Source organism: Balearica regulorum, chromosome 2 (assembly GCF_011004875.1).
Source record: "Balearica regulorum gibbericeps isolate bBalReg1 chromosome 2, bBalReg1.pri, whole genome shotgun sequence".
In the NCBI taxonomy this organism is placed as follows: domain Eukaryota; kingdom Metazoa; phylum Chordata; class Aves; order Gruiformes; family Gruidae; genus Balearica; species Balearica regulorum.
The window spans coordinates 43,347,313-43,359,193 of NC_046185.1; the positions used below are offsets into that span (position 1 = coordinate 43,347,313).

General features: G+C 48.9%; 1 protein-coding gene across 1 annotated transcript; it reads right to left on the reverse strand.

The window, feature by feature from the left end:
* Window positions 1–5,883: 5,883 nt before the first annotated feature.
* SOX17 (SRY-box transcription factor 17) lies at window positions 5,884–7,703 on the reverse strand. Its single transcript, XM_075747095.1, has 2 exons — window positions 7,403–7,703; window positions 5,884–7,124 (listed from the first exon to the last, which is right to left on the reverse strand). The coding sequence occupies exons 1-2, from the start codon at window positions 7,698–7,700 to the stop codon at window positions 6,214–6,216; spliced, it is 1,209 nt and encodes a 402-aa protein (XP_075603210.1). The 5' UTR covers window positions 7,701–7,703; the 3' UTR covers window positions 5,884–6,213.
* Between the last annotated feature and the right edge of the window lie 4,178 nt (window positions 7,704–11,881).

The window sequence follows — 11,881 nt, forward strand, 5'->3', positions numbered from 1 at the left end:
CTATAGGTGAAATACATTCCTACAAGAAGTCTTCTGAAATACTATGAAAACAGCTTGAAACAGAAACTTCAAATTTATCTCATTGTGAAATTCCTGGAGACTGCATCAAGTTTCAGGACAATCAGTGTTTTAAATTCGTTAATATCTCAAATGGCATTTCTAGATATGCATTAAAATGGTCTGTGTTTTTCCTGGTGCTCTTCATTTTGAGTTTCTTTTTACGAAAGAACTCATAAGTTCATGATTAGTGTTTCAGTTCTGTGTCAGGTGGCATATACCATAACCTTTGGGTGTTTCAGTTCCTTTTTGTAGAAAGTTTAAAACTTATGTCACTAATATTCTAAGAGCTGTGGCACTTACAAATTATAGCAATACATGTAAATTATAGTCATGCTTTGATTAAATCTAAGACAGACACCTTAGAACTACATTTAGTCTCAAAAATTAGAAAAGATAAAAGAAATAATGAGAGCATGCTACAATGTAGTACATGTTTTTCAGTTGCAAGGTCTTCCATGGACAGTAAGACACCTAGTGAAAAATTCCCTGTCTCTACACAATCATGTACCCATTTAATTAAATATGTTTTTAAATCATTGGGGTAAGCCAATGTGCGTATTCATAACTTACCTGACAAGAAGTATAAATTAGCCGTTATTTAGGACTATGCTGCCATAGATAAATTGTTTTCACTCCGATAACTATCCTAGGCTTCTCCACTTTATACTGCAATCTATAACACAGAATTAAAAATCTGTATGTCAATTTACATTAATGTAGTAATCATTCCACATACAGCCATAAATGTATTGGTTATTAAAACACTTAATATATTTCCTTGTCTGAAAATCCATATTCATTTAAGAAAGATTAAGATTTTCAATAAGCAAATCAATAGTTTTAAGAATATCTGCAAAGGAAACAATATTATTCTCACTATATTAGAATCATAGAATGGTTTGGGTTGGAAGGGACCTCAAAGATCATCTAGTTCCAACCCCCCTGCTACGGGCAGGGACACCCTCCACTAGACCAGGTTGCCCAAAGCCCCATCCAACCTGGCCTTGAACATTGCCAGGGATGGGGCATCCACAGCTTCTCTGGGCAACCTGTTCCAGTGCCTCACCACCCTCACAGTAAAGAATTTCTTCCTAATATCTAATCTAAGTCTACTGTTCTATTCTCCAGGCTGAACAACCCCAACTCTCTCAGCCTGTCCTCACAGGAGAGGTGCTCCATCCCTCTGATCAGCTTCGTGGCCCTCCTCTGGACTCGCTCCAACAGCTCCATGTCTCTCCTGTACTGGGGCCCCCAGAGCTGGACACAGTACTCCAGGTGGGGTCTCACCAGAGCAGAGTAGAGGGGCAGGATCACCTCCCTCGACCTGCTGGTCACGCCTCTTTTGATGCAGCCCAGGACACGGTTGGCTTTCTGGGCTGCCAGCACGCTTTGCTGGGTCATGTTGAGCTTTTCATTCATCAATACCCCCAAGTCCTTCTCCACAGGGCTGCTTTCAATCTATTCCCTGCCCAGCCTGTGGTTGTGCTTGGGATTGCCCCAACCCACGTGCAGGACCTTGCACTTGGCCTTGTTCAACTTCATGTGGTTCGCACAGGCCCACCTCTCCAGCCTGTCAAGGTCCCTCTGGATGGCATCCCTTCCCTCCAGCGTGTCGACACACCACACAACTTGCTGAGGGTGCACTCAAATCCCATAGTGTGCACTCAACTCAAAAATTAATATGGAAACTAATCAATGTGGCCTCTGTAAAACAGTTCCAAGGAATAAAAAATAAAATAAAATAAAATTAAAATAAAATAAAATAAAATAAAATAAAATAAATAAAATTTTATATATGTAATTTAAATGTTTAAGAGAATCTGCACACTGATTTCCAGCTTACCATACTGGTGGCCTTGGATGTATGATGACCCTTGATTTCTTGTGGCAGAAGAAAACACAGTCCCTTTAAGAGTTCCAGAAAGGTGCTCTGATAACCTGAGTTGATCAGGACAGCCAGAACTACAGGAGATTGACATGTACACCACTTACCAGCCCATAAACTCCTCACACAGCAGCTCCAGGAAACCAACAATGAATCAGGGCGAGGAATCGTACTTCAGTCCGCGTCACGCACACTTTGACATCAGTGTCAGAGTAGCACTGCACAGGCAAGCCCCAGCCACCCAGCAATCCGGGCAGCCACAGAAACCACCTGGGTACCCAGAGCACACAAGGGAAGCTGTTAACCACACTACACATAACCAAGAAAGTGCTCTGTGTAGCCTGTGAATATAGGACCCATTAGATTATCCACACATAGAATTTTTTGAAAAATATTTGTCTTGTGCTTGAACCAATACAGCAGTTTTAAATTATGTTCCTGTTCCTAAATTAGTGCTGGTAAACAGCCCAAATGCCCGAGCATTATACTTAGATGATATTGAATGTGGTGCAGATAGTGATGTCTGCAACTGAGGTAATCTCAGACTTTTCATTTCAAGAACATGAAGTCAGTTTTCTATAGGTTTAGTGACACATTTGGACCACAAATTTTTCATCCCAGACGGTTGGCTCTAGCAGAGTACAAAAGTTTCAGCTAAAAATGGTCAGATACTTCTGAAAATAAGGCTAGAGAAAATATGTTCTTTCAATGGTATTAAATCAATCTTAGGACCCTTTTGTAGTATGGTTTTAATATTTAGCCTGGGATAGGCATTGCCTCAGTGTCAGAGGTGTGACTACCATTGTCCTCTGTGAAAAGCTGCCCAAGTTCTAAAGTTGAAACTCCAAAACTGAAACCATATAAACTCTGAAAATCACAAGGAGGAGCACTGGATCGTGAAATATGAGGCAGGAAGGCAGGAGAAGCAGCTCATAAAGATGGAGCTACCTCATGGGCTAAGAGCTGGCAACAACAGTGGGAGGAGAAAAAAAGAGGAAAGATGAGGAGAGGTAATGAGGTAGAAAAAAAGGACACAGTTTGGGCAGGAACAGAATCAGGAGATACTGAGGAGCACGGGTAAGGATAAAGAGAGTGAGGAACTATGGGGGTTAAAGCAAAAAAGGGGGTTAAAAAAGCAAAGAAATTAAGAAAAGGGACAGAACATGGGTAGATTTCAGACAAAGGGAAAGAGCTTGGTATTTTGAGCATGGAAAGAGGATATACGAACAAGGCAAGGGCATGTAGGCTGTTACGGAAAAGGAAAAATGCCAATGTGAGAAGGAACTAGGCAAAGAGTATGGTATAAGGAGACAGTAGGAAAAGGAAAGGTACAGAAAATACAGAGGCAAAGTAACAGCTGTCACTCCAGAAATGGGAATTGAACCAATTATTCCACAGCTCCAGCATTGTTTTGTCATTCTGCACGATTATCTCAAAAACCCACTGACAATGTTTGTTCCTCAGTCTTCACCTGGTGGCAGATCAAAATACAGGCTCATATAGCAGGAGAGGATAAATGATGTTATTTGACAAGGCATTCCTCAGTTGCTGCTTCATTTCATACAGGTGATAGACAAAATTCTAGGAAGAAATCAGTATTAGAAGGCAGGCAGCAAATGGAAGAAGGCACCAGAAAGAGAAGAGGTCAAATGAGGCAGGAAAACTGTCACCTCAAGGTTAAGACAATTTAACGATACTTTGGAGAACTGCATCCTGTAAATATGAGTCACAAAGTTCTAAGTAATAACAGATTTCCTTTGAGATTGATAGCATTGCACCAGTTTCATTTCACCAAGCAGTCAGTTTGAGACGGTGTGCAGAAGCGTTGAGCTCTCATAACTGCAACTGAAGGCAAGGGGACCTCAACTTGGGAAGGAAAATGTGCTGTAAGTGCTAGAATTATGGAGAATTTTGGTTTCAATCTTCATGCATCATTTCTGTGTCAGATATGGATTAACTAGGTTGGAGTTCCATAGAAAAATCTGTTTATCATTTACAATTAATGCTTACATCGTAACATTACTTACTAAAGGTTAATTACAGCTGCACTGGTAACATTAATTCTGGATGTTCTTTGTTTAACCTTACTTTGGGATTTCCTAAATTAAGCTTACTTTCTTTCCTTACTTCTACTGGAGGATTTTTATTTTATAACATAATTCAGCTAGATACTTCAGCTATACTACTATTGTACTATAGAAAAAATGAGTCTTGGGACATCTGTAAGAAATCAGTATATAAAAAAAAAAGCAATACAAACAAAATTCATGTTATTTCAATATACCTAAACATCTATTTAAAATGTGAGTATCTAATGTTTATCTTTGCTATTCTTTTATGGTTTTTAGAACAACATTTGTGGAACGGCATGAGCAAGAGCACCTCCTACGGTTTTAGCAGTCCGTAACTGAAGGAGGGTGACTACCACAATGGTCATCTAGGAGCCACAACTGGACTACTATTAAACTTATACTAGCCTATAATAGTAACATGTTCAAGGTTTCTTTCCGGACAAATACATCATATTAAAATAACAATGTCTATGTTGTTCTTCAAATACTGACATACATACAGTCTTACTTCCCACCTTGCACCCAACACTCTAATATTAGAAACTTGCTACTAGCCTTCACGCTTTCCTCATTGTAAAGTTGAGGAAAAAAAAGTGTTATAACAATCTGAGGCAACCACAATTTCAAATGAACTTTATCAATATTACACTTACATGCAGTTAAAAACTGTCACTGAAGACAAGTGAAATACCACTTTCTGAATTAATAAATAAAACATTATCTGCTCAAGTATATTTCTACCAGATTATTTGCAGCTGGCACATAACAGGTGTTCAGAAAATAGACACCATACAACTTTTATAAAAATGGATTACACAAATAGAATTTTTGCTGGATTTCTTCATCCATGACTCAGTAGTCTAAAAATCTAGTGCAAGATGTAGTAGTACACTTACCTAAAACTATTTATATTATTAATGTCATTGATTGTTAAAGTGACATTAATGACATAAATATTTTTAGGTAAGTATACTACATCCCTCAACATTGATATCACTTTTGAATTGTCATTTGCAAATTAAAGTATTTTAAATTCTCTACTACAAGCCAGCCAGCATCTTCCAAATGGAAGAGACATCAGAAGCATTGTTAGCTTTACCTTCACCTGACAGCATTACGATGAGAACGAGACATCATTGTACTTTTGCACTGCCAGAAGTGCCACAGAGCAGTACAGCTGAAGATGCTAAAAACCCTCCGGTTTAATAGCTATGTGATACAGGCAGCTGATTGAGAGCAACTGAGGTGAGCATTTAGGCTAATGTGGGTTTGTTTTCTCCTTACTCATATAAGCCTATACCCCATGACACAAAATGGCCTATATCTACTTAAAGGTAGATGGCAGAAAGCAAAAGAATTTGTAAATACAGTACCAATGATATTTGTGAATCATTTGGTTCAAACAGAAATCACTGTGTAAAAGAAAATCACCTTCACATCTATGAGTATCTAAATCCAATGGGCTTCCAGGCACACTTTAAAATCAGTGTCTCAACTTACCTCGCTGCTTTTGTTACAGACTATAGTTTCAGAGAGGAGGTTTTTCCCAGTGCATTAATAACAATCGCAAATTCCAGTTGGCACTTAAACCAGAACAAACCTGCAAAAAATTGCAGGTAAGTACAGTCACATGTTCTGTACTCCAAGATACAGCCAGCAGCAGAGGTCTAGCCATTCAGCTATGTAAGAGGAATACAGCCCGACCTGGGAACAGACCTCTTCGGTCCTGGAGACCGTTTTAGAGCCATTGTTATGGTGACAGAAAGTGTCACACAGTGTCTGCATTCGCTTTACTCCAACTCATGACTGATTAAACTTTAGATTAGTCTCCCTAAAAGGCCATGTGGTCAAGAAGAATGACAGAAACACCTGTACATAAGTTTATTCTCCTGAAGTACAAAAAATTTAAATATAGTTAAAAACAGCTAATAAAAAACGTATTCTGGGCAAACAAGTAGCAGTGCTGATGTTACAAGAGTAACAGTAACTTTGGGCATGGATGTAAAAAAGTTAACATGCCAGCACCCCAGTCGAAAAACAGTTTGAAGGATGCTTTTAATCTGCACCACAGAAGCATATTTCTGCCCAGAGGGGGGGGTGCGAAGCTCTCCCGATAAGGTTCAAATAAATTACATAAATAGGAGCGGGGCCGGGCGCCTCCCTGCCCAGTCCGTGGCGTGCCCCCGAGCCAGTCCCTCACACGTCGGGGTAGCCGCAGTAGTAGACGGCGGTGCTGGCGTCCGACACGGCCGAGGAGATGGGCCCCGCTCCCTCGGGCGCCGGCAGCCCGGCGGCGTCGTGGCCCGCGAAGGGCAGCCCCAGCTCGGGCTTGCAGGCGAAGCGCAGGTACTGCTCGAACTCGGTGCGGTCCACCTCGCCCAGCAGCTCCTCCTGCGGCAAGTGCTCCAGCTGCTCCCGGCACGGAGCCGCCTCGGGCGGCGGCGACGGCTGCCCCACCGCCCCCGGCGGGCCGCGCCCCGGGCCCGGCGGCTGGCAGGCCTGCCCGTAGTAGGCGTGCAGCGGCGCCGGGCAGCCCAGCAGCCCCTGCAGCGAGCCGCCCGGCCCCAGCGTCTCGCCGGGCGGCAGGTGCCGGCGCAGCGCGGCGCCCGCCGGGCTCTCGGCCGCCGACGGCGGGTACTCGGCCGCCGGGTGCGGGGCGTAGCCGTAGGGCACCAGCGCGCACTCCTCCTGCAGCCCCGCCGCGAAGAAGGGCGCCTCGCTCTCCGCCGCGTCCAGCGGCGACGGGTCCGGCGTCGGCAGGCTGTAGCCGTCGAACCCGGCGCCCAGCGGCGGACAGTCCCGGTAGGGGCCCGCGCCCGCCGCCGCCGCGTAGCCCTGCTCGGCGTAGGGCAGGCCCAGGGCCTCCACGCACATCCTGCCACCGCCGCCGCCGCCGCCGGCCTCGCTGCCCAGCCCGGACCCCGCCGCCTCCGCCAGGCCGTGCTGCAGGAAGCCGCTCTCCACCCGCTTCAGGCGCTTCACCTGCTTCCGCCGCCGCGGCCGGTACTTGTAGTTGGGGTGGTCCTGCATGTGCTGCACCCGCAGCCGCTCCGCCTCCTCCACGAACGGACGCTTCTCCGCCAGCGACAGCGCCTTCCACGATTTACCTGCGCCCACCAGCACCGTCAGACCGGCTGCCCACCGCCGCCCGGCCCCGACAGCGCCGCCCCCGCCCGCAGCCCGGCCCCCGAGTCCCGAGTCCCGGCCGAGTGCGGGCTCCTCGCCCTCCGACCCGCCCGCCGGCACCCCGCCACCCCCGGCCCGCCAGCCCACGGGGGCCCCCGACCCTCGCCCGCACCCCGACACCCGCCCACCGGGGGGGGCCCTGGCCCACCGGCACCCTGGGACCGCCCGCCCGCCCGCCGGCCGGCACCCCCGCGCTCACCCAGCATCTTGCTGAGCTCGGCGTTGTGCAGGTCCGGGTTCTGCTGCGCCAGCCGCTTGCGCTCGTCCTTCGCCCACACCATGAAGGCGTTCATGGGCCGCCGGATCCGCGCCTCGCTCTTGCTCCGGCCGCTCGCCGCCCCCGACGGCGCCGCCTCGCCCTTCGCTTTCCCCTCGCCCAGCGGGCTCAGCGACTCTGCCCACGGGCAGGAGCCCATGGCCGGCATCATGGTAGGCAGCGAGCACCGCCCCTGCGCCTGGTCGTCGCTGCTGGCGTAGCCCGCATCGGGGCTGCTCATCTCGGGACGCGCCGCTGCCGCCGCCAAGGCCGAGAGCTCCGGCGGGGCTGCAGGACGAGCTCGGCGGTCGGACCCCGCTCGCTGCTGGCGGCTGCCGGCGCCCGGCCCTATTTGAGCTGCGGCGCGGCCAATGGGGCCGCGGGGGCGGGCGCGCCGCGGGGCGGCCCCCGGGGCTCCTCCCGGCCCGGCCCGGCACCTGAGCAGGTCGCAGTCGCCTTCGCGGCTCCCACTACTTCCCCTTCCCCCCCCCAACGGGCTGTCTCGTCGACACGACGCGGAGATGATTCGGTGCATCCGCGCTCCCAGCCGCGACGGCGTAGAGGGAGAGACTTCTTCCCATCTGGCTGTCGCCGTCGCTGCTCCGCGGGATCCTCTCTTGCCTTTCTCCCTGTGCTTCGGCTCCTTGGCAAGTTGGTTTCATTGAGCCACGATGTGTTCAAAATTAATCTGACCCTCGGAAGTTCATCGGAGTATTTAGAAATGCTGTGAAGACAGCACTGTTTGTTTTTCCTAAAAAGGTCTTTTTGGGTTTTTTTTTTTGCGAATTATTTTTATTGCTGTCCGAATGCCATCATTGTGAGAGTGGTCCTGATAAGTGGGATATGCTCATCAGCTGTAATAATTCTCTAATTTCAAGCTTTCTGGTATTTGATCGTGTTTTCAATCGCACCAATAACCCTATTTTTGATTGAGTACCACGGAAAGTATTTTATTAGTGCCATAGTTCATGCAGGGTGAATGCATAACAAATATGCCCATGAACGAGCAGCCGAGCAATGTGCAGCCTTGGTATGACCTGGAGTGTAACTCTTGGGCCATTTTCTTATGCAGCGTTATTGTACAAGCCGAAAACATCCATGCCTTTGTACATGAAATTTCTGCTTCTTGTTTAAATAAAAAGGCCGTGCAGTTACAGGAGAAACAAAATTACTGAAGAAATCGTGCCCTCATTACTTAATTTGCCGGCCGCTAACGATAACGCCTTTTTTTGTTTGTTTTTTTCCCAACAAGGCACGGTTTTCCGTGTCAGCCCCTCTCCGCCGGGTGTGCGGCGGGCGGCGGGGCTGGGCGGGCGGTGCTCCCGCCGCGACGGTGCGGTGACTCCCGGGCAGCGGGCGGGGTCCGGAGCACCCCTGGCGGGTCTCTGCCCTCGGGCAATCCCCTGTCTTCTCTCCGCCGACCGACACAGGAATTATTAAAGGCATCTTACATTTTCTTGCCCGGTACTTCTGTGTTCGTGTTTCGCTTGAATTCGAGGCTACATAATTTTGTGTTAGTTCTTAACGAAACAGCGCTGACATAAGTTATTTGGTGCTTCGTCTTCCACATGAAGTGCGGAACTGGGAAGCTGGAGAAGTGAAGATAAATGTCTGCGGGCTGGGAAGGAGCCGGGAGGCGGAATACATACTCGAGGAACTATCAAGCGGGCATTTAATGATAATACTGATAATTATGTCGAGTGACGTTTGACAGGAATCCGTTCCGACAGAAAATACCTGAATATATATTAAAACCCTTTAAACTGCAGGAAAGAATAGCTTTTCCACTCCGGTTTTCAATACACGCATAAAAATTATCACTTGTATTCTTTAGATATGTATTTTAAATTTCCCTAGTGTATAAATACGGAGCCACTCCGGTTCGCTGCTGTAACTGTGAGTCGATTTTTAGGGAAAAAAATGACATTCTCAGGGGCAGGGGCGGGGGACGGACGGACGGACGGACGACAGGACCTGTCTTACAACTCCGCATTGCTTTTAGCGGGCTGCCTTCGAGCCTGGAGCCGCGCCGTTGCTCTTCCAGGACGCCTATGCAGCGGCCCCGTCCTCTCCCTTCACTCCGTTCGTGCTGTTTGGCAGCGGGACAGAGAGGCCACCGCGGGGCTTTGCCACCAGGAGGCCACCAGGCGAGTGCTAGCCCACAGCCCACGACAAGTCGCCCCGTGGATCCTCCACCCGCAGGCTGCGTACCAGCCCGGTTATCCTGGGAACTGGCGCCCGCTGTCCCTGTCTGGGGCGTGCTGACGAAGAGATGGGTGCCAAATATTTGGGCAGGAGACACGCAATTTCACGAGGATGCTGCCGGTTTTCTTCAGCAGACACGAAATGGGTCAATCGGGTCAAATCGTAGCGGACCGGGTCAAAGCACCGTCCGGCGAGCTGGGAGACAATTCATTCACGGCGCGTAAAAACATGACGGCATGAGTTTATAAGGCTCATGGCCTAAAGCAGCTCTACCGATCATCATCGCCATCAGCAGCTCCCATGCGTACGAGTGATTTCCGAGCGCCAAAAATAGACATTCAGCAGCATAAAGAAAGGCCATTAGGAGAGGCGGCAAATAAATCACATACTCCTCAAAAAACGGTGGCTTTGAAACGAGTTTTAGAAATAATATAAGCATGCAATTCCACGCGGTCTTTAGCCCCTTGGGAGGCCACAAGCGCCTATGGGACACGGCTATCCGGAGTGAGAACAGCTCATTAGGTAGTGTCGAGATCAGCGGGGGGCGGGTGGTTCTGCACCCCTCAAAACTTACCCTTTTCCTACTCGAGTGCCAACGCCTTCATAACCTGTCGTTTTACGGTGCAGAAACTGTTTGTTCCAGCTGACAACTTTTTTTTCCTTTTTTTTTCTTTTTTTCAGAAGGTGTAGGCTTTGAGGTGTTTTTTTTTCCAGTCCGATGGATAAACCCCAGGATAGATCCATCCAAATTAGAAGTCAGTCAGCTGTCAACAGGAACAAGGAGAATCACATAGCATTTGCTGTGGGACAGGATTCACGTCTTATTTGAAATCTCTTTGTGCCGCAGACCTCCTGCGAGCTCCTGAGTAAATCACTGAGGGTGACATACACACACTTAAAGCATCAGAAAGTAGCAGTCTGCGAGAAGCCTTGGCCGGCCAGGGCCCTGCGTTAGGTGCAGAGACAGTTGCGGTATTTAAGAGCCTCTGTTCGAACACACGGAAGGTGAAGGAAAGTGTCCTCTTTTTGCAGACGGGAAGCTGAGGTACAGCGATTGAGCTCTTGCAGGCATTTAATTAGTCATGGCATTCATTCTCTGTTTAACGTTAAGCATGCACGGGTATGTAAGTACTGGAATTTACAGACCTGTCCATAATGCACCTTACTCGTCAGCAATAGTTAGCCGCTCTCAGGCCCTGCTGCGTGACACCTAAGTGAAGAGCCCGAGGAGGTATTTGCACTGCTTTGCTGTCCTGTTTGAATCGTTGGGCGATTGCAACAGAATTTGGCAGCGGGCCTCAAGGGAAAGCGAACCCTGAGGGCTGCGGGAGGCTCACAGAGGTGAGGCCCCGGCCACGCAGCCGGCTCTCACCCGTGGGCTGCGAACCGCGGGTGCCGCCAAGCTGCGGGCAGAGCCGCGGGGGACGCGGGCGGGGGGGTGCCGGGAGGGGAAGGACGGTAATCCGTCCGTCGTTATAACGCCGAGGACCCTGCGCAGCCCCAGCTCCGGCCCGCCCAGCCGCTTCGGCCCCGTGCTGCTTTCGTCAGAAGGCTGCGAATGACGTGTAGCTGTCGCCCGCGCTAGGTGTGCCCGTGCCGTTTGCCCCGGTGTCATTACCCACTCCTGTGTGGCTGGCTGTGGTTTTCAGTACGCCTTCCCGTGTGGGCATGCTAGAAGCAGGATTTTTATATGTGCTTCACAGGCAAGGGAAACAGCGGGGAGACAGGAGGGGTTTATTCCAAAACAAGAGTAGGGTCGCCACGTAAATAAATAAAACTTGTCTATAAGGAAAAATTGTACAGGAGTATTGCTGCTAATGTCTTACTCTCTTTCTAATTTGAAGGGCATGCAGCTACCAGAAACGGTCAGAAATCCGCTAAGTTAATGGTGGGTTTTTTTTCAGAGCACAAGACCACTGCTCCTGACATGGCCAGTCCCAGCTACTTTAGAGAGTGTGTTTTTATTCTCGCCTCCTGACTCTTCCCCACCACCTGCCCGGTATAGGCGAACCTTGAGCTGGTTTTAATTCAGCACCTTTGTCTGAAACCTCTTTCTCTCGGACTAGGCCTACTTACTTTTCTACTGATTTACCTAAGGAATAGAGAGCACACGGACACACAAAAAAACCCCAAAACCAACCAACCAAACAACAAAAAAACCACCACCAAAACCCCAAAGCGTGACAGACACCCACATAAGGAGCTTGGCTGTGTTAG

Excerpts from the sequence above, each read along its gene's own strand:
- SOX17 (XM_075747095.1), bottom strand. The coding sequence starts at position 7,700 with ATGAGCAGCCCCGATGCGGGCTACGCCAGCAGCGACGACCAGGCGCAG. Across the intron at positions 7,125-7,402 it reads CGAGCTCAGCAAGATGCTGG|GTAAATCGTGGAAGGCGCTG; the intron begins GTGAGCGCGGGG and ends TGGTGGGCGCAG.